Below are 21,701 nucleotides of genomic sequence, written 5' to 3' on the forward strand. Positions count from 1 at the left end.
CAACAGGATGCAAGAACTCTGGGCACTGGCTTAGATCTCAGCCCTGGGAAGCCACACTTCTATGGCAGGACTGAGGGAAATGGGGCCTTGGCAACTCAGAGGTGTAACCCCGCAGAAATAAAGCTTCCCAACATGTCTCTTCCTGTCATGGCGGCCTCCAGAAATTCTATTTCCGCCACACTTCAGGAAGCTCACTCCCACCAGCAGCTGGCGGGGACGAATTCTCCCCACTAATACCACCCATGTCCCCATCACTTCCTCCACTTGCAGCGTCCTCCCTGCTCGCGCTTTGGGACTGCAGACACGCTTGCCCATGGGCATTGCCCTGGCGTTCTTCAGCCCTGCCCCACCGGGCTTGCTCCGTGTTCTGTGCCTGTGCAGGTGTCCGCTGACCTGGGCATCCGGTTAGAAGCTGAACTTGCACCTCGAAGCTTCCTGTGCCTCGCTGTGTGTGGGTTAGGACCGCCTCTCCATTGGATAATGAGCTTGAGCAGTCAGAAGTGTTCTCCCAGGACTCTGGGCTGTTATGGAGCGAAATAGAAAAGATAAGAAGAGGAAGAACAAGAGATGAATAAGGAAAGAGAGAGAACATGAGGGATAGAGGAGGCGCAGACTCTGACCCACTTCTGCAGCCTTTGCCCCCAGCTTCCCCTCTCTCTACCCTCTTGCATCCTGCCCAGGACCGCAGGTCCTCTCACACAGCCTTTCAGCCAATTCCCTTTTACAACCGTATCCAGGGAAATCTTTATTGCTTGTGGGAGACCAGTATTCCAACTGATGGGCCAAAAGCATGTGCAGAGTGGGGGATGGGAGTCCAGGAGCTGGGCATCCACAGGCACAGTGGAGTGGGAGTGTCATGTGACCTAGAGGGCCACATTCATTGTGGAGCCCAGACCAACCCTCTGATTAGAGGGGGCGTAGACTAGCCTGGTCAGCCTGCTTAGGGGACATTTAACAATGGGCAAAGCCAGACCCAAACCAAGACCTGCTCAGACACTCAGCCACAGTGAGCAGGAGGAAAGTGAGGCCAGACACCTCTCGTCACGTGCTCACCCCGGCACAGATTGAACAAGATGTCACAGGAACTAGCCCAGGCCCTCTTCCCAGCCTTCCCGAGCCACCCACCTGCCACATGCACCCCCTCTGCCCAGTGCACAGGAAGAGCTATGTCCTGCGAGCAAGGACTCAGGCTGACCCGTCACAGCAGCTCGGCTGGCCCACCTCAGATGCCCTGATACCCAAAGGCCCTCTCCTTCAGTTTGGACTGGCCGCCCCCTTCACCCTCCCCCTCAGGGGCAGCCCTTCCCTCTGCTGGCCTCTCAGTGCCCTGGACAGACCTTCATCTGCATCAGCTCGGGTCACACTGCGGCCGGAACTCAGCTCGGTCCTCGGGGGAATCGGACACAGATCTCAGCCTGGGACTCAGTATTTGGGGTCCTTGGGTAGGTCACTCTCAGAGCCCAATAGTCTTTACTAAAGTGGGTGAAAACAGCCAGCTGATTTTCCAGGATTAGTGATGAAAGGTCGTGTTGTCATGGGAGTCAGCCACTGCAGGCCAGCCTCAGGAAGCCGGTGGGAGAGATGCTCATTCCCCGGCCTATTGCCTGTTGCACATCCAGACGTGGCCTTTTGGACTGGTTACGGGAGCTGCCTTGTTGGAATTCTGCCAGGGGTGACCTTGAACAAGTCATGGGACTGCCCCGAGCCTCAGCTTCCTTATCTGGGAAGTCGGGAAAAGTAATGTTCACCCAAAGGATTGGCGTCAGGGTGTCGTGCCGTTAATATTGGGGAGCTCAGAGAACAGCCTGGCATCGGTAGGCGCTGGGTAAACAGTGGTGGCCATTTGCGGGGAGGAGGAAGTTGTAGGTGTTATCAGGGTCTCCCAGTGAGGCTGCTGGTGGCGGGACTGGCAGCAGAGACTCCAAAGGGCGGCACTGCCCACCAGTCAGAACGGGGTCAGTAAGTATGAGCTGCTGTAGTGGTGCTGGTGCCCTGGCTGCAGTGTGACCCAAGCTGATGTAGACCAAGTGGGTCCATCAAGCAACAAGAAGAGGAATCCGCTCCTCTGCCCACCACCCGCCAGGCCCTCGCCTGGGAGACTACGAGGCTGGCCTGCAAGGGCATAGGTACGGGAGGACCACAGAGAGTGCGGGACAGAGCCCGGGAGACAACATAACAAATCACCATCCGGAGAAAAGGAAGTTCGCTCTCCTCAGTTCACGCTCTGCGCCGGGCACTGTGCGGTACTCCTGCCAGTTACCAGCTGTGCCATGTTACCGCTGCTTCCCCGCTGCCCAGCGGCCTTGACTGGGAGGCAGGCTGCTTGGTGGGAAATGTGGTGACACTCTCATTGCAGTGACCCCGAGTCCCGCAGCAGCCTACGGCGACAGCGTCATTTATATCTTCCGCTCACAATCCTTCCCATGTGCCTGAGCTCCGATGGCAGGCGGCTGAGGTGGTGTGGTGGGCATTATGCATTTATGAGCCAAAGCAAACATTTACTGGCACTAATAATTCAGCTGGGGGAGGAGGGGGCTGCGGCACCGGCACAGCCCTGGCTCCTTACAGCCTGTTGCAGGCCTGGGTGCAGGCGTGGCACACACACACAGCCAGCGGAAATGGCCTGTTGTCTGGAGACACCTGCTCTCCGAGGCTCGCCTCCTGCCACATCCCTCTCTCCGTGCCTCCCACCCGTGAAATCAAGGTAGAGGAGCCCAAGGCTCAGTCCCTGGGGACCTTCTCTCATCTCCGTATACACTTGAGTGGATGCCATCTATATACGTTGCCAATACCCCCATATTCCTCCACCCAGGTCTCTGCCAGTCTCATGTACTCACTGCTTCTGGATACTTCCATGTGGGTGTCTCTGAGGCATCTCAGGCACAACAGTCAGAAGCAGAATTTGTGACTTCCCCGCCACACTCATCTCCCCTGAGTCTTCCTCCAACTCAGGAAATAGTTCATTTGTCTTTCAGTTGCTCAGGCCTATGGCTTGGAGTTTCCCTGACAGCTCACTTCCTCCCACACTCCAGCTTCCATCCATCAGGCACTGTCTCTCTCCCATGTCTGTCCAGAACCTGCCCATCCCGGCTGGCGGTGCTCACCTGGGCAGCTCAGATCCCTGCTCCTGGGCATTCCAGCTGCTGCATCCCCGTGCACCCTGTCCAGGCAGGTGGAAAAGGTAGAAAAGTGGCCCTATAACTGGAAATGCTTAGTCCTCCGCTCCAAACCTCCAAAGTGTTCCCAGGATACTAATAGAGCTTCCTCATCAGGCCTCCCACTGCCTCTCTGATTTCATCTCCTGCCAAGGATTCCCTCTCTCTTCGTCTCCACCCACCAGCCTCGTGTGCACACTAAGCACATTCCTACCCCAGGCCCTTTGCACAAAATCTTCCCCAGAGAACCAGGCAATCTGCTCCTTCACTTTCCTTATACATATATTCTCAGGTAGAGAAGTATTTTTAAAATAAGAAACAAAAGTGCTAGTCACAAGAGGAAGATTGCTAAATTAACATTAACATTGAAACTTCTGACCATCCGAAGACCCGTAAAAAAGGTGATATGTTAAGCTATAAACTGGGAGAAGATATTTGCAATCTGTATAGCAGAGAAAGTACTATCAGAATATACAAAAAACAAAAAACAAAAAACACCTCAATTTAAAAAAGACAATCCAGTAGAAAGATGGGCAAGAGATAGAAACATTTCACCCAGGAGAAAACGCAAGTGATCAATAAACCAAAAAAGATCTCTCAAACCCAGAGAAATTCCATTGACCACAGTAGCACAAAGTAAGGCTCAAGGAGGAGGATGTGAACTCTGACACATGGGTGGAGGCAGTGTAACTTAAGTGTCACTGTCTTATAAGGGTGACGACATCACAGGGCACTAGTCAGCATGCCCATTGTTTGGGAAATACCTCAGAGTCACGCACCCAAATTTAAATAGCAGCAGTTCCATAAAGCAAAAGTCTAGGAACAACCCCCATGTTCATCATCAGAAAACTGGATAAATAATGCAAGCCACACAGTGCACTATTATACAGCAATGAAAATGGAATGGATTAATTGACACAACGCAATGGCATGAATTTTACAAAGAGTGTTTAATTAAAAAAAAAACACACACAAGACTAAATAGAGTAATAGACCATTTTTCAAAAAAGCAAAATCAACAGTGTATTGTTTAGAAATGCAATATATTACATACATGCAAGAATGATAAACAGACAATCCAGGAGAATGGTGTTTTGATCTTTAGGCCAATTCTCCAGCAGTCCTCAGCCATCAGTTCCCCTGTGGGTGGGTGAGGGCCCTTTGGCTGGTTTTTATCAATGATAAGAATCATTTCTAGCCGATAGAGCGTCAGCTCAGTGGATAGAGCGTCGGCCTGCAGACTGAAAGGTCCCAGTTTCAATTCCTGTCAAGGGCATGTACATTGGTTTCAGGCACATCCCCAGTAGGGGGAATGCAAGAGGCAGCTGGTTGATGTTCCTCTCTCATCAGTGTTTCTAGCTCTCTATCCCTCTCCCTTCCTCTCTGTAAAAAAATCAACTATATAAAAAAAGTAACATTCAATTACCAATGTGACACTTTCCAGAATGCTCACATACTCTCTCTCCCTTTCCTCCTTCTCCCATTTCCTTTCTCTTGCCTGTCTCTCTGGTGCAGCATCTGGGATGTTGGAGATAGCAGAGCATCCCACCAATAGATGTAATGATGGCAGGAATTCTGGATGGATTCATGCATATGTGCCTCGGAAGCTCAGAGGGGAGGCTTGATGCTGGCATGATAAAGGGCCAGAAGGAAAGGGCCCTTCAGGAAGCTGGGTCCTCTCCCATAAGCACATCCAACATATGACAACATCTGGTGTCTCCAGAAAAGGACAAGAAGATTCAAGCGGCTTAGATGTAAAATGTGGGGGCACTTGGCAGATCTGTGTGGCCAGATCCACACGGGGGGGGTCCATGGGCCTGGCTAATATTTATTCTCACCAGCAGACTCTGGCTTTGAGTTTTGTCTATGTCCTAATTCTGCTCAGTTGCACCACATTAATTTCCACGTATAATTATTTTCACATAAATATTTATCAAAGCTGAAAGTTCATAGGGAACTCCACCTGTTCCGGGTGCTGCCAGGGCACAAGAGTTCCTGGCAAAGACCTGAGACAGCATCTGGCAAAAGCAGGGGGTTAATCTGGTCCAGCTGAGCAAACTTTTCCTGGGAGCCTAATTTGGCCCTTATCCCAGAGAGCTCACAGTCTAGGAGAGATGACAGAGAAACACAAACGTGCCATATGGTGTGATATGGAATGGAAATTGACAGCTAGCCACAGGTAGCAGAGCCCCACTCCGGGATGTCCATCCTGGGACCCAGGACACATGAGCTGAGTCCAGGGGGTTGGCCATGAGTCACCTGATTGATGGAAGCTAAGAGGCTTAGTAGCATTGAGTGCTGAGGGACATGAGTATCCTCACACATTGCTAGTGGGGGCAGAGCTTGGCATAACCACTATGGAGGGCAGTTCGTGGTATCTGAGAAAGCCTTTGACCACACACTCCCGTGAAGCAGGTCAGCTTACCTAAGGCTGTATAGGAAACTAGTTAAACAAGTGCCTACAGAGGCATATGCAAAGGCCGCTCTTTTCAGCCTTGTCATAATAAAAACTTGGTTAAAACTAAAGGGCCCTCTATGGGGGAATGACTGAATAAATGGTGGCTTGCAAACAAAATGTGGCATTCATTTAAAAACAATCTGTGCCCTGATATGGGAAGATCTTGAGAAGTTTTTTAAAGTAGAAAATCCAAATTTTAGAATGCTCCCTAGGGTATGGCACTGTGTCAATACTCACACACTCACACACACTCATCCAGAAACTATAACTCAGCCAGGCTCTGTGCAGGAGGACTAAGTCTGAGGCTGCTGGAGGAGAGGTGAAGGCGGTGGGGGACCCTGAGAGGGGAGGCATCTGTCCAGAGAGCACACATGGTCTTTGTGTTTCTCTGCACTAAGGCAGCCATTCGGATCTGGAAAGGGAAACGTTTATGCCCCTGGAATCAGAGGAGCATCTATCCCATCACAAGGTGCACAGGTTTGAGGTTCATTGAGAACATATCCCCAGAGGTCGGCAAAGAAAGAAGAAGCCTGTCCCCAAGGCAGTGTGTCAGATGTGTGTTGAGCTCTGGAAGGAGGGAGGAGGAGGGGGAAGGACTGTGGGGTGATTCTGTAGACCAGGCAGAGTGAGTCCAGGCAGAAGGTGAGGTCCATGAGCAGCTGGGCTGTATGCTACCCTCTCACCTCTCAGGATCTTTCAGCAAAAGCAGAATTTCACTCTGCCAGGCTACTGAGAAAGGGTCCAGATAGAAGCATCAAAAGAGAGCAGCAAGGGGATCCTTACCCTGAAAACAGTTCCGAAAGTTGATGTAATGTTTACAGGTTGAGTGTGGACAGTGTCTACAAAACAAAGAAGTTTGTAGACAGAATGACCAGATATGCAGCAAAGGCTGTGACATTGTCTGTGCTCCAACCCTGGACCTAGAGTTTTCTGGGGTTCCCTACTCCAGGGCTAGAACCTGCTAGGACTCTCAGTCAGCCTCCGAGAAGTCTGACAAAGTGAGTAGAGCTTCAGGGAAGAGGGTGGGGTTGGTATATGTGTCTACAGTAGTGGAGAACAGAGGCATTCTGTAGGAGAACGGGCAGGCAATCCTGTAGATAAAAATACAATAGTGGACAGAGAGGAAAGACAGGACCTCCAGGTGCAGGAACTCTGTCGGTGGAACAGGTTACTCAGGTCAAAGCCATCTGTTATCTCTGGGTTCCTTGTGCTGGCATATCCCCAATCTGAATGAGATGTTAATTCCCAACTAAAGGTTAGAGGTCAATGGGTTAGTGTGATTGGCTACAGGGATTAATGAAGACAAGAACCATGCAATTAGGCATAGACAGGGAAGAGAATATAGTTCCCTTTCAATCTTTTTGAGAAGGTCTCATGTAAGTCAGAGGAGAAAATTTCACCTTGGTGCTGGGAGGTATTTAACAGCTAACTGCTAATTTCCCTTATCAGAAAGGAAATACCAGACTCAGAGTCTAAGGCAGGGTCATCAGTCTTTTCTTGTATTGTTACCTTCTATTTATGGCAATTGTGTGAGTTATCTATCGATACATAACAAATTACCATGGACAGGGCTTAAAATCACTCAGATTTATGATGTCACAGCTTTGATGTTTCTGTGCTGGATGGTCTTTCCCAAGGTTCCAATCAAGGTGTTGGCCAGGACTTAGGTTTCATCTGAAGCTCAACTGGGGAAGGATTTGCTTCCAAAATTGTGTGGTTGTTGGCAGGATTCAGTTCTTGTGGGTTATTGCCTAAAGGCCTCAGCTTGTTACTGCTGTTGACCAGAGGTTTTACTCTGTTCTTTGACAAATGAACTTTTCCACATTATGGCTTCCTTCATCAAAGCACAGGAGAGGGGGCGGGGAGAGATAATAGAGTCTGATAATAAGATAGAAGTTACAATCTTATGTAACAAATCATGGAGGCAATATCTCATCCCCACTCTTATCTACCTACTTCAGGACTTCTGTGAGGATCAAATGAGATGAGGCACATAAAAATGATTCACAGACCTTTAGTTAAAGTGTAAAATGTTTCCAACTGGCTATAAAGCAAGTCTTGTTCCTGGGCTGAAGAAACTTCAAGGAGGTTAGTCACTAGAAAGAGTAAACTGAGCTTTGCCATATGACATCATTACCCTACTGTTTCAGGGCTGGTCTAGGCTGTGGGCCACATTTTGCACCATGGGGTTTTGGCAGCATAGGCTGCGATTTGGTGGGGTGTCTCTCTGGGATGGTGGTGGGCCTGCATCACACTTGGGGGAAGCTAAGTGTTGCTTTATTGGCACCAGGTCCACAGTGACGTTTCTCTGTAAAAGGCCAGTGCCCATCACAGCAGCTCCTTTGTTGAGCATCTTCCCTCTGGTGGTCAGTGCATGTCATAGCAACCAGTCAGACGGTCATACATTTTGCATATTAGCCTTTTATAGATGATATAGATATAGATATAGATATAGATATAGATATAGATATAGATATAGATATAGATATAGATATAGAGATAGATAGATAGATAGATAGACATAGATAGATAGATAGATAGATATAGATAGATAGATAGATAGATAGATAGATAGATAGATATATAATTCAATCTTCACTCCTCAATCTTCAATAATATCAATGAAACATTTTTGTTATCATTGAAATCTCCCTTTTTAGATGGGAAACTGAGGCACATAAGGATCATTACTACCTGGGCTGCCCTGCCTTCCTCTTGGCTACAGCAAGCTGTGGAAAGCTCACTCTTGCTCATTGCATAGTGCCCTGGGGGCCAAGACTGGGGGAGGCTGAAGATGGCAGTGCTGTGGCCCAGCAATGCCAAAGGAAGGATGGGAAGGAGAGATTACACTTAAGCTATATGTTAGAAATAGCAGCAGACATGGCTTCCTGGGATTAGATTGCTGGGGGTGAGCGAGGCCAAGAAGAATCAGTGACAGCTCCCAAGATTGGGCAGAGTGGCATGGGGGACAGTGGTGCCCTTCTCTGTGGCAGGTCAGGAAGACTAGGAGTGGGCAGGACCTGGGCTGGCGGGAGGGGTGGGTGCTGCAGTGTAGGGTTGGGTATAATTCTGTGCCTCAATTTGGGCACATTTTCCTCTTACCTTCATTTATTCTTCTTTTCCTTCTTTCCTTTATGTATTCTATTATTCAGCAAATATTTATTGAGACCTGCTTGATGCTAGGCACTATGTGAGGGGCTGGGGTACAGCAGGTAATGAAAGTGCCCATTGCCTTCTCTCCTTGGAGTTGCATTCTTCAGGAGGAAAGACTGACTATGCATGAGAAAATTAGCACAGAAGCAGGATAACTCCAGGTAACCATGCGCCCTCTGAAGTAAAGGAAAGGAGGATGGAGAGGGATTTCAGATGCTGCCTGGGTAAGGGGATCGTGCTCTGAGTAGGTGATGTTTGAGTCAAGAACTGAATATTGAGAAAGCCAATTATGAAAAGAGCAGAGAGGAGAGAGGGAGAGAGGGAGAAAGAGAGAGAGAGAAAGAGAGAGAATTCTGCTGCAGGGGATTGAGAGGCATGAATATCTGACACCCTAAGAACCTTCCATTTTTGCATCGCAGTGTGTGTCCGTGTCTGTGTCTGTCTCTGGTGTGCAGGGAGCCTCTTCCAGCATCAGTCATTTCTTCCTCCGTTGTAGCATCAGATTGATTGGTTTGAAAACCTGCTTAGTATTTCATGAGCCCAAGCTGTGAGAGTCAGGACTAAACATAGACTCAGTAGGCCCCAGTAATTAATTTATGAGTGTGGTTACAGCATGGAAGCTGGAGGTCTAGGGTTGGGGAAGCAGTTTTTCAAAGGAACTGTCTCAGGACAACATGGAGGGCTCTGGCCTGGGTGTTTGGAGAAGACACTGTCCTGAAATTCTGGCCAAACCTAGGGGAGAGGCAGCTGGGCAGCAGTCCCTCAGCACAGACTGCAGGTCTCCCCAACACAGAATGTTCGAAGCCATGCCTGGGAGCCGGGGGGCTGCAGTGTGACCCCAGCTTGTTCTCACAGCTGGCACTGCTCATACATGTGCTCATCGGATGGATGCTTCCATCTGGACTGACTTACTTCACAAGTTCCCGTGGCGGAGCATGAATTGACCCAAGCAACCCTTTGGCCAGTGAAATGGCATGTGCTTTGTTTGTGATGGCCAGACTCCTTGGATCGCCAGGGAGAAGCTTTACAGATTACTTACAGAAGCAAAGTTTGTTTGAAGGATGCACTGGGGCCAGAGTTAAATGAGCTCAGAGCACAGGTCCGGAGAGGTGTGCCCTGTGAAGGCGCACGGTGGGCAAACAGGCTGCTGTCCAATAGCAGCCCTCATTAGCACAAGTGCTGAGCAGTTAATTCCTTCCCAGCACCGCATGCTTAGTCCGTCTGGGCTGCTCTCACAGAAACACCATCGACTGATGGCTTACACAACAAATATTTACTTCTCACATTTCTGGAGGCTGAAAGTCCAAGACCAGCTGCTCACTCACTCGGTGTCTGGTGAGGACTCCCTGGTCCCTAGAGGGTGTCTCATTCTTCTCCCCGTGTCCTCACATGGCAGCCTGCTGAGGGAGCTTTCTGGGGTCTCTTTTATTTTTTTCATTTTATATTTTTTTAAGGTTTAATCTTTTTTTTTATTGTTTGAAGCATTACAAATAGTAGTACATATGTCTCCTTTCCCCCCCTTGACCCCCCCCCAGCCTCCTCTACCGCCCCCCTCCTTCGCATATGCCTTCACCTGCCCCCTTCCCCTCTCCCCCCCTCCCCGCTTGTATCCATTGGTTATGTTTATATGCATGCATACAAGTCCTTCGGTTTATCTCTTACAGCCCGCCCCCAACCTCCCCTGCCTTCCTGCTATAGTTTGACAGTCTTTTCAATGGTTCTTTATGTCTATAACTATTTTTTCCCATTTCTTTTCTTTGAAAAATCTTGTTACTGTGAACTAGAAATAAACATATAATACCAAAAAGCATTTGAGTCCCAATTTTAATGTCCAACTGTTCTGAGACCCAGTTTCAATGTCAAATAGTTCCTTATGTGTACATGTCAGCAATGATATCTGGATGATGGACAGATGGTGGCAGTGCAGGTCTGACCCTCTCTGGTCTGGTCCTGGGCAACCAGCAGCAACGCACAGCTGCTGACTGCTAGTGTGGCCAGGCGTTGTCAGTGTCTTCCATCTCTGGACTGTTCTCCTCTTGTCTTCGACGAGTGGGTTAAAAAACTATGGTACATTTACACAATGGAACACTATGCTGCAGTAAAGAAGAAGGAGTTCTTACTATTTGAAACAACATGGATGGAATTGGAGAGCATTATGTTAAGCGAAATTAGCCAGGCAGAGAAAAATAAATATCACATGGTGTCTCTTTTATAAGGTCACTAATCCCATTCTTGAGACTCCACTCTGGTGACTTCATCCCCTCCCTCAGGCCCCACCTCCTAGTACCATCACACGGGATCCTACCAGGAATGTTGGAGGGACACGAGCATTCAGTGCGTAGCAGAACCATAAGCATCAGCCTTTCAACCTTCATGAACAATCTCTGAGATCAGACTGGCTTGGGATTCCCTGCTGTATACGAGGAGGAAAATGAGGTTCAGGTTTCCCAAAGTCCTTGACAATGAGGATGGCAGAGCCAGGTCCCAGGGGCAGACAGCACGTGCATCCTCTGCAGCGGCTGGAGGACATTCGCCCAAGTGGGCAGAACCCCAGGCTCAGGAGGCATGACCACAGATGGCCAACAAGCGACACTCTGGGCAAACAATGGTGAAGGGCCTCCACGAAGTGCACACACTAGAGTCTTGAGAACTTGAGAAGCAGGTGGAACAAAGCAAATGGGGGTCAAGCAAAGGCAAGACCTGAGTGAAAAGCTGACCTATCAGCAGCCGCCTTCATCACTCTGAATCGGGGCTGAAGTGGCCCCACGGTTAGAGGCAGGAGGCCTAGACATCCACAGGGGGACAGAGGCTGACTCAGTTGAGCAAGCAAAGCCAGGCAACAGCCTGATGCAGGTGAGAGGGAGAAGGCTAGACACCCCAAGATAGAGCAGAGCTGCCGCACAGCGGGGAGTGAGAGGTGAGGTGGGGAGACGGAGTGCAGCCTTCCCCAGGGAGCCCTCCTGTCCTGGCTGTTAATCTGTGAGCCCAAGGTGCTTGTGTGGGCATGCTGACACCTCTGTAGTCATTATTAAATTGTGGCACCTGTCCCTTGAAATGCTGAGCCCGGGGAAAGAAAATACAATGAAACCACTAATGGAAGTTGGTGTGTGAGGGTCTGCAGGGGTCAATCTTTGAGTGAGTATGAATGTATATCAGAGAGGTGCACTCTGGGTGGAATCGCCTCCGGTCATGGCAGGGGAAGGGTGTTCTGTAATTGCCTTCATTCTAAGTCAGTAAGTGTCTTGTCTTAGAACCTCTGGGGTGCAATGGCCCAATAAAAAAAGAGAATGTGTGGAGGGGCGTTGGGGTGAGAGTACGAATGGGAGCTGACATTGAGGGTAGGCAAGGGCTTAGATTTTTGAACCCTGCTTCCCAGCCTCTGGGCTTGAACATTATTGCAAGGGACGGCCATGTCCCTGTAGATGCCAAGCATTGCACAAACGGAATCAATAACAACTCATATAAACACACACACGGCGACCTTTCAGAAACATGGCTTCAGTGCCAATGACTGAATCACAAGTTCATTGTAATGGATCGTGGAGTTCATGGCTGCTTTCTATCCATTGGGGCTTCCTAAATCAAAACATGCAGGTGGTGATGGCCCTGGGAGAAGACAGATGATGGAGAAATGGAAGCAATGCCTAGGACTTGAACAGCTGGAGTCATGAGCCCCATAGAGTGGCCAGGACCTGCCCAGCAACAAGGCTTCTCAGATGTCAGGACACCTTGGGGTGGCAGGAAAAGGAAATTTCTAGTAGTCCATGCCATGTATGCCCAGCATGAGCTGTTTGATGCTCTAAGAGTTGGGCACCCATCACTTACAGAAGGACACATGCCTTAGGCCACCAGGAAGAGTCATTTAGATTCAGAATTTGAGCAGAGCAGTCTCCTTCATGCACACAACATACAGGTGTGCTTGCACCCACTGTGGGCACCAACTGTACTGAGACGGGACATTTACCAGGACCTGCTCCGTGCGAAGAAGCTTGGTATCTTTCCTTGGGAGTGAGTACATGTTCTCACTCGATTGGTGAGGGAAATGAGTTGCTCAAAGCAAGTATGGCTCAGAGATGGGACCCTAAGGTCCCATGCCCTTGCTCCAACCCCCATTCTCTTGGGTTACAGTTCATCAGGGTGCTCAGAAAATATTGCTAATTTATGCACCATTTGTTGTACTAGATAACGCGTTAGGGAAAATGTGAAGTGTCCGAGTACCTCTAATGTGAGCAATGCAGAGGCAGCTGACCCTTTGCAGAGAATGGGCACTTATAGCTAACACGGGTGATTGCTCTCTCCCTGGGCATTCATGATGGTCCATTTGCTTCACTGAGGGGGCCCTGGAGAGAAATCTCACAAATTGAATGATGCTGCTTGATCTGGAGGAATTTCTGGGGATTCCAGCCTCGGTTTCTGTAATCCCCAGTGGTAAGCAGTGACAGCTGCATTGACAACACACAAAATGAGCCCCATTTTAAGGTGCAGCTTTGCCACCTAACACAGAGTGACCTTGGGCCGGTCGTGTCACCTTGCTGAGCCTCCTGTAAAGCATTGCCAAGCAATGACTAAGAGATTGGGCTATGACGCAACACAGGCCTGGGACTATATTTCAGCTCCACTTCTTATGCCTTTGGGAAAACTAATCCATTTCAGTTTCCTGGTGTCCAAACGGGGGTAGAAATAGTACCTTCTTAAGACAGTGGTTTGAAAGTTACAGTAGGACATCGAGAACCTACAGAACGTGAGGCACCCTTTTCTAATTACTGCGACCTTCATCCAGCCCTGTGCGATGGGATTATGAGATAATGCCTGCTTTCCAGGTGATGGAACAGACACACAGAACTTAGGTTCAGTAATTTACCCAAGGTCACACATCTAATAAGTGGGTCCGAAATAAGTCCAGAGCCTGTGTTCTTGACCACGATGCTGTAGAGTCCAAGGTCTGAAGATGCTTAGAGACTTTGGTCTGCTGCCAGGACTTGAAATCTCAACCATAGAAGACAGCATAGAGTGCTCCGTGCACAGTGTGTGACAGCCAGTGCATGGCTACTATTAGCATCATTTCCTGTGATGCCCAGATGGGAACCTGCACTCGGATGGGGCTGGGACTCAGCAGAGCGCCACCAGCAGTGAGCAAAGGGGGCAGGGTGAGTGATGTGGAGAGTGTCTCATAAACATTTGGGGCAGTGAGAACAGCTGCGTGGTCTGGGGGAAAGATTTCGCTTCAGGGCTGTGTGTTGACGCTGGTGTCACAGCTGTGCCGAGCACCCCAGATACTGTGAACGAGCTGTTCCAAGCCCAGACGCAGTGTTTTCTCACCATATGTTCCCCACTGAGCATGTGGTCTTTCAGACAGGGATGGCATGGAACTCAGAAGCTGGAGTGCCCAGGCACGGAAAACCAGCTCAGAGGAGCCATGCCCTCCAAGCTGCCCCAGGTCTCCAGACTCCCAGGGATCCTTTCATGTGTATATCTTCCAACAACCATAGGTGGGGATGGGGCAGCTACTACACGGGAGGCACTGTGTCAGGCACCTGGGATACGAAGGTGAATGGTCTGCACTCTAGGGACTGGGACCCGCCATGCCGGCCTCAGGACAGGGCATTGAGAGCGTTGTTCTAAGCTCTATAAAAGAGAGATATCCAAGACTTTGGGAACAGAAAGGAGTTAATGAAATTTAAAAAAAAGTTTTGCACACCCAGCACCTAAACACCTTTTCTATTTAAGAGAACTTCCCAAATAGGTGAAGGCAAGTCTTTCTAGTGGCAGGTGGAGTGTGTGCACCTGACATGAATGTCCATCTCCAACATGGACTTCAGGCTCCTGAATCCAGGTGATCACTCAACACCTGCACCCTGGTGTGCAGCAGATCTCTCAGATGACTAAGCAAGACCTGGTACCTTCTCCCAAAACCGGCCTCTTTCCCAGTGTTCTCCAATCTGTTGGCTTCTGCCAACCATCTTGGAGTCTCTAGGATGCCTCTCTGTCTTGCACATGTATCACAGCAATCAAAAAGGACTGTCGTCCCTACTTTTAAAATGAATCTGACTCTAAACACATCTTACCACTCAGCACTCTAGACGGGAGTTGGCACCACCACCATCTCCAATTTGCTGTCCTGAAATGCCCTCCTAGCAGGTCGCCTTTGTCTGTGCTGGCCACACTCTTGTCTGTCCTCAGCAAAGCAGCTACAGAGCATGTCTTACTATGCCAATCATGTCACAGTCTCCTGTTCAGTGTTCTTTGGTGGCTTCTCATCAAACAGAGTAAGTGCCACCGTCTTCCCGGGCCAGGGAGGCTCTCCACTTTCACGCAATGAATGTGTCTTCTCACTTTCTTACCTTTCCTCACTCCCTTGTGCTGTGACTGGTCTTTCTGTTTCTCAGGCACACCAGGATGTGAGAACAGCGGCATGACAAAACATCAGATCTAGTCAAGAAGGACTTACTTAACACAGGAGAGAAAAGGAACTGGAGATAAGCTCCAAAGATGATTAGGGGAGAAGTTGGTCTGTCAGAGTAGCATAGCTGCTCCTATGGTTTTCCAGGAAGAGGGAGACTAGATGCACAGAAATAGTTGCCAGGTCAAGGGCCCAGATGAGAATTCATTCAATGGGTATTTATTGAGCACCTTCTGTTTTCCAGGAGCTGGTGTTGGCCAGTGAGCCTTAGAAACCAACATAGTCTCAGGGAGAACTTGAAAACCCCCTTTAGGTTCTGAGTCTGTTTTCTTCTCTGTAGATCAGGGATAGTAACGCTGTCTGCTCTGTTGACTAAAATAGTTATGCATGTGATGCTATAAAGACCTCTCTGTTGATCAGATGTGGAAGTTAGACTGGTAGCTCTGTGGAGGAATGGACTCTGTTTTGTTCACTGGTATATTGCCAATTATGGAAGTGAGCAATTATGGAATTAATGAATGAATGATTGTAACTGAGTCAAAATCACTTTTGGGAATGGAGAAATGCTACTTCACAGATTTTGCGCATTCTCTGGATACTTCTTCCTGGGGAAATATTCCCATCAATTCATATCACGATAGTTACATCTTGGCCCAATGAGATGACCTTGTCATGTTGCCCCAAAGGCGTAACTAGTCTATAAATTACATGGTTTCATTCATTTGTAACATGATGATAAAAGACATTTAGGCTCCTTGGCTCCCCTCTACCTTCTCCAGCAGCTCCTCTCATCCCCTCTGTGCGAGTGCTGCACAAGGCACACCTCTCCTCTCCTCCTCACACTGGCTTATGGGCTGGGTACCATTTCATTCCAGATGCTACAGAAGAAAGATTTGAGATCCACAAAGATCTTGACAGACCACAGACAGCACTCAGCCAAATTGAAGGACATGGCTGGATAGGGGAATGGGAAGACAAACACCAAGGTCTAGATGTGAACTCAGAGGAGAGGTGAGAAGAGAAATCTAGCAGCTGCACTTGCATGAAAGAAAAATCAACAGAGTCAAAAGGCAAAAACACATCTGGACTAAACTCTGCAAAGGGCCACATTAGGATCTACCTTCAGGTGTTTACGGACTCAACACATATTTAATATTTCCATAGTAGGATGTGAGCTTCATGCTCAGAGAGTATCTCTCTCCAAGGGAAATAGGAATGGGAAGTTGGGCCTGTCCCTAATGCTGGCTGAGCTCCTAGTAGAAGCTCCTCGCTGGCCACAGCCAGACAGTCAGGCAGTGGGCAGGTGGCATTGGCTTGAGTCAGAATATCTTTTTTTCCTAGATGGGATCTTCAGTTTCCATGCTGTTCAACTTTTCCAATGGGTCAAATGTAAATTTTTTTTCTTGTTCTTCTCTAAGAATTGCTGTGCCAATGATCTTGTGCACCTGGCTTAGGTTTTAAAAATCATGGCATTACTGGGCACTGTTCTAAGCAAATTGCCTGCAATATCACCTTAATCTTCATTACAATTCTATGAAGAAGGGACTCTTATTAACCCTGATTTGTAGATGAGAAAATTGAGGCTCAAAGTGGGTTAAGCAACTTCATTGATATGACATAGGTAGTCAGAACTCTTAAATCATGCACATATAACTCCCAAAGGCTGTGCTCCTTAGCCCTGTCCCTTCAAATGAGACAATTAAATCTAGCACAAGCCAGACAGACACATGAACATGAAGACATTCAAAATACTTTGAAGAATATGTTGTTCCAAGATAAGCATGATTATGGCCAAGGCTATTGCTTTGATCAGAAAACTCTGTGCTGCCCAACCATTCTGGCCTAACTACACCAACCCTGGGAATTTCTCTGCCAGGCCATTCCTCTTGCTCAATAACAGTGCTTGCTGATGAAGCTCAAAACCCAGTAGCAATTAATTATTGACAGAGCATGTGAATTGGAGATAAAAGAAAAGTCATTCTTTCTCTACACACGAGATAGTAAATAAATTTAATTATGGTAGGGGAAGCTAAGGGATCTTCATCTGTATTAAGGTTTATTAGCTGAGACATTTAAAAGCATGTCATTATAACAAAGAGGTCTTGTGTAATCCTGAATGTACCACTGTGGTGCAGGCCTTGGAAGTGAATAGACTTAATGGAGCACGTGGCGGCAGATGGTCTGCTGTACTGACAGGTATTGAACGGGTTTATATTCAGTTAACTTTGGTCTACAGATGCCTATCGCAAATTGGGGTATAATAGGGTCCTGCTCCTCCCCTTTTCACTGGTAAGCTTGCTACATTGGGGTTGGGGAACAAGTAGCATCCAAGTCCTTTAGTTTCTTGAAGCTGTCAATGAGACGAGGCCATCCTGAACATGGGTTGCGGGGTGAATTTGGGATAGAAGCAACCTTGGGAAGGAAAGTGAGAGCATGGCCCTGGTGTGGGCTCAGTCAGTGGCCCACTTGCAACCCTGGAACAAAGAAAGTAGGAATCTCATTCATAGAACCAAACTATGCTGGATGCTTTCACGCTATCTGCCCTTTTATTCTCAGGTGAATTCACGGTCAGTTTTAGGATAAGATTCGGGGATGTGATTCAGGTTGTTGATTTCACAAAGTCTGTCCATTCTCCTCTGAGCTCCAGTTTGATCCTTTGTACAGTGAGGCATTTGGACTAGGTCAGGAGACAGCAGACTTTTTTAAAAGGGCCCAGAGTAAATATGTTTGGGTTTGTGTGTCACATGGTCTCATTGCAACTGTTCAAGCCTGCTGTGTGCAGCATCAGCCAGGGACAGCAAATAAAGGAGAGTGTGGCTGTGTTCCAACGCAAGTTTATTTATGAGCATTGAAATGTGAATTTCATGTAAAATTCACGCATCACAAAATGTTATTATTATTATCATTATTATTATTCTGGTTTCCCCCCAACCATTTAAAGATTTAAAATCATTCTTAGCTGCAGGCATTACAAAAACAGAAGGCTGGCAGTAGTTTGCCAACCCCTGGACTAGATAATCTTTGAGGTTTCGTTGAGCACAAACATTTTCTGAAAGCCACTACAACAATAATAATAACTTTGATGTATTAAGCTCCTACGTGTGCCGGAATCTACGCTAAATGCTCTACAAACATTATCTCCCTTAATCCTCACACTGCACTGGGAGCTAGGTGCCATTATTATCTCCATTTCTGAGATTATAAAACTTATACATAGAGAAATTAAGAGTATATTTAGCTTAAATATAACTGGTAAGAAATAGAGCAGCAGTTTAAGCCCAGGTGCATAAGGCTCCCTGCCATGAAGCCATGAGCCTCATGCTGCTTTTTTGGAGGACTCTACAAACAGAACCCTAGAGGGGCAGATAGTTAAAAAGAACCACAAGCATTGACCCATGAATTTTATGTGGTAGCTCCCCACGAGCTATTTACATCACACGTTTTGTGCAAAATTAAGATATTTCTGGGTAGGAATGACCACTCTTTCTCCCTTTCTCCCTCTTCCAGAAGTGTGATGCCTAAGACCGTGGACGGGCAGATAACCATGGAGAAGACACCAAGCTACTTTGTGACAAATGAGGCGCCTAAGCGCATCCACTCCATGGCCAAGGACATCAAACTGATTGTGGTGGTGAGGAACCCTGTGACCAGGGCCATCTCTGACTACACCCAGACCCTGTCAAAGAAGCCCGAGATCCCCACGTTCGAGGTGTTGGCCTTCAAAAACCGGACCCTGGGGCTGATCGATGCCTCCTGGAGCGCCATCCGCATAGGGCTCTATGCCTTGCACCTGGAGAACTGGATGCAGTTCTTCCCCCTCTCCCAGATCCTCTTCGTCAGCGGGGAGCGGCTCATCGTGGACCCCGCAGGGGAAATGGCCAAAGTTCAGGATTTTTTAGGCCTCACGCGTGTTGTGACTGAGAAGCATTTCTATTTCAATAAAACCAAGGGATTCCCTTGCCTCAAGAAGCCAGAAGACAGCGGTGCCCCCAGGTGCTTAGGCAAAAGCAAAGGTCGGACTCATCCCCGCATTGACCCGGATGTGATCCATAGACTGCGGAAATTTTACAAGCCCTTCAACATGATGTTTTACCAAATGACTGGTCAAAATTTCCAGTGGGAGCAGGAAGAGGGTGACAAATAAGGCTAGAGATGTGAAGGAAGGCTAGGGGGCAGCTGAGGAGACCCCTTACCTGAGTCCTGAATCCGCAGGGTCACAGCCTCAGTCTTTCTGGAGTGTAACTTAGGTGTCCCCCTTCATCCAGCTGAGATTGCTTCCCTACGGAGCAGCCAGACCTGCCTGGGCAGCAGAATCTGGTCGACCAGATGGCCACCAGGATCTACTGCTAATTCTTGTCTCCTATGGGTGAATAGAGTCTGAAGACAGGATTGAATAGCTGCCTAGGTCAGAGACGGTGCCATGAATATGTGTTTAAGTGAAACAAAGAAAGGAAGGTCTATTTGGGGGCTCTCACTTTGCTGTGGGAAGCCTGAGTTCTAGCCCTGTGTCTGGCCCAGGCCATGCTGTGTGAACCCTGCTCTGGCATCTCTCTGGAATGCTCATTGTGGCTGAGTGCTCCAGGACTCCTGGGTGAGGGACCTCAGCCAAGGAATCTCTGGCCTTCCTGAAAGATCTCAGCTCACAACTTCCTCCCTCCACACCTTCTAAAGGGAGGGGCATGCACATTCCTCACCCCAAAAAGCTGACACCCCTGGAAACCTTCCTTCTATGAGCCCTCCAAGGCAGGCTGGGTCTCTCTCTTCAGGAGCACCCAGGGCGCTGGAGCTCCGCTCCTGCCCTCGTGTTAGATTCAGCCCCTGGGCTGCTCTCCCAGCAGCGTGGCAGCAGCGAAGCTCAGAGCCCCGGGCTTGGTAGAGTGAAAGCCATCTCTGGGAGCAACAGAGACAGCCAGTCCTCTGGGGAGAGGTCTCCACACCTACAGATCCTCTCCCCCAGCACCTGGTTCTGAAACATGCTTTTGGGGTGGGCTCTGTCCCTCAGGGTCCCCAGAAGGGCAAGGACCAGAAAGTTGGCATGTCTTATGTTATGAATAACCCTTAGCCACACAGTGAACAGGGTACCGGTCACCATCGTCTATTTGCCCACCATCTGCCCTCATGGTCATCTCTTCTTCATTTGCTCTGTTCACAGACAGCACATTTTGGGGAGTGACAAGAGGGCTGACTCCACTTGCCACATCAGTTTATGGGGGTGGGGGGAGCAAGGGCTGTCTGGGACAACCCCCTTCAAGGGCTACTGACTAAAGTATCCCTTCCCATTAGTCGTATTTGATTGAAATGCAGCATTCGACATGAAGCCCTGTTCACGGGTCTCCCAGTCCAGGAACTGTTCCAGTAACATTGGAAATGTGTGCGTGGGGGAGCTAACTCTGTTCAGCTGTTACTAAACTGTCATTTCTCCGGCTAAATGAAAACTGTGTTGTTATAAAGCTTAATGCAACCTAATCAATGGGTTTTGATGGTGTTTTCTGTTGATCACCTCCAACCCACCCCTACTCTCAGATTCTGGGAGTTTCCCTTCTTTGGGATGACCAGAAGGACCCAGATTAGATCTTCTGGGGGTTCTGTCTTATAAGAAGTACCACTTTCTCATTCTCAACCGGTCCTGGCAAGGAATGGACTGGTGTGCCCAACTGAGGAACAACTTTACAAATCATTGTTTTTCCAGATAAGAGAGTGGTTATTGAGCTGAAGGCAATATATTATGCCTTTGCTACCAAAATAAAAGAATACCTAGCCATGACCAGTTGGCTCAGTTGTTTGGAGCATTGTCTATATACCAAAATATTACAGGTTCATTTCCCAATCAGGGTGCAAACCCAGTTTGTGGGTTTAATCCCCAGCTAGGGCGTGTACAGGAGGCAACTGATCGATGTTTCACATCTCTCTCTCTCTCTCTCTCTTCTCTCTCTCTCTCTCTCTCTTCCTCTCTCTCTCTTCCACAAACAATAAAAACATATCCCTGAGTGAGCATTAAAAAACATAGAGAGAGATAGAAATATACCTATTTCAAGAAAGAAAATGCATAAATGTATGCTTGCTCAGAAGAGTGTATGGTGTGCTACTGATTCGGGGCCCTGTTTTATAGGAAGAGCAAGGAGCAAGTCCAGTTACACATCAGAGACAGCTGTGGGGTTTTTCAAGCTACAGCTTCCTGAGTCCTATTTCACATTTCTTGAGTCAGAGTCTCCAGAGTCTCCAGGCCCAAGCATCTGTCCTTTAAAATATATTCCTATGGTCCTGGCCAGTGTGGCTCAATTCACTGGCACATCCTCCCATATAGAGAAAGGACAAGGGTTTGGTTCCTGGTCAGAGCACAAACCTAGGTTGCAGGTTTGAGCTCCTGGTTGGTGCATGTACAAGAGGCAACCAATCGATGTTCTCTCTCTCCCTTCCTCTCTCTCTAAAAAATATCAATAACATGTCCTTGGGTGATGATATATATATATATATATATATATATATATATATATATATATATATATATATATATATATATTTTCTGGGATTGAGA

At 48.1% G+C, this 21,701-nt stretch overlaps 1 protein-coding gene across 1 annotated transcript in view; it reads left to right on the plus strand.

The window, feature by feature from the left end:
• HS3ST4 (heparan sulfate-glucosamine 3-sulfotransferase 4) overlaps positions 1-20,632 on the plus strand; it is a 305,127-nt gene extending 284,495 nt beyond the window's left edge. The window contains exon 2 of the mRNA XM_036460268.2: positions 18,674-20,632. Within this exon, the coding sequence (XP_036316161.1) occupies positions 18,674-19,310 (637 nt within the window). The 3' untranslated portion in view covers positions 19,311-20,632. The remainder of the gene's footprint in view (positions 1-18,673) is intronic.
• The last annotated feature ends 1,069 nt before the right edge of the window (positions 20,633-21,701 follow it).

Source organism: Pipistrellus kuhlii, unplaced genomic scaffold, assembly GCF_014108245.1.
Source record: "Pipistrellus kuhlii isolate mPipKuh1 unplaced genomic scaffold, mPipKuh1.p scaffold_m20_p_31, whole genome shotgun sequence".
Lineage (NCBI taxonomy): Eukaryota > Metazoa > Chordata > Mammalia > Chiroptera > Vespertilionidae > Pipistrellus > Pipistrellus kuhlii.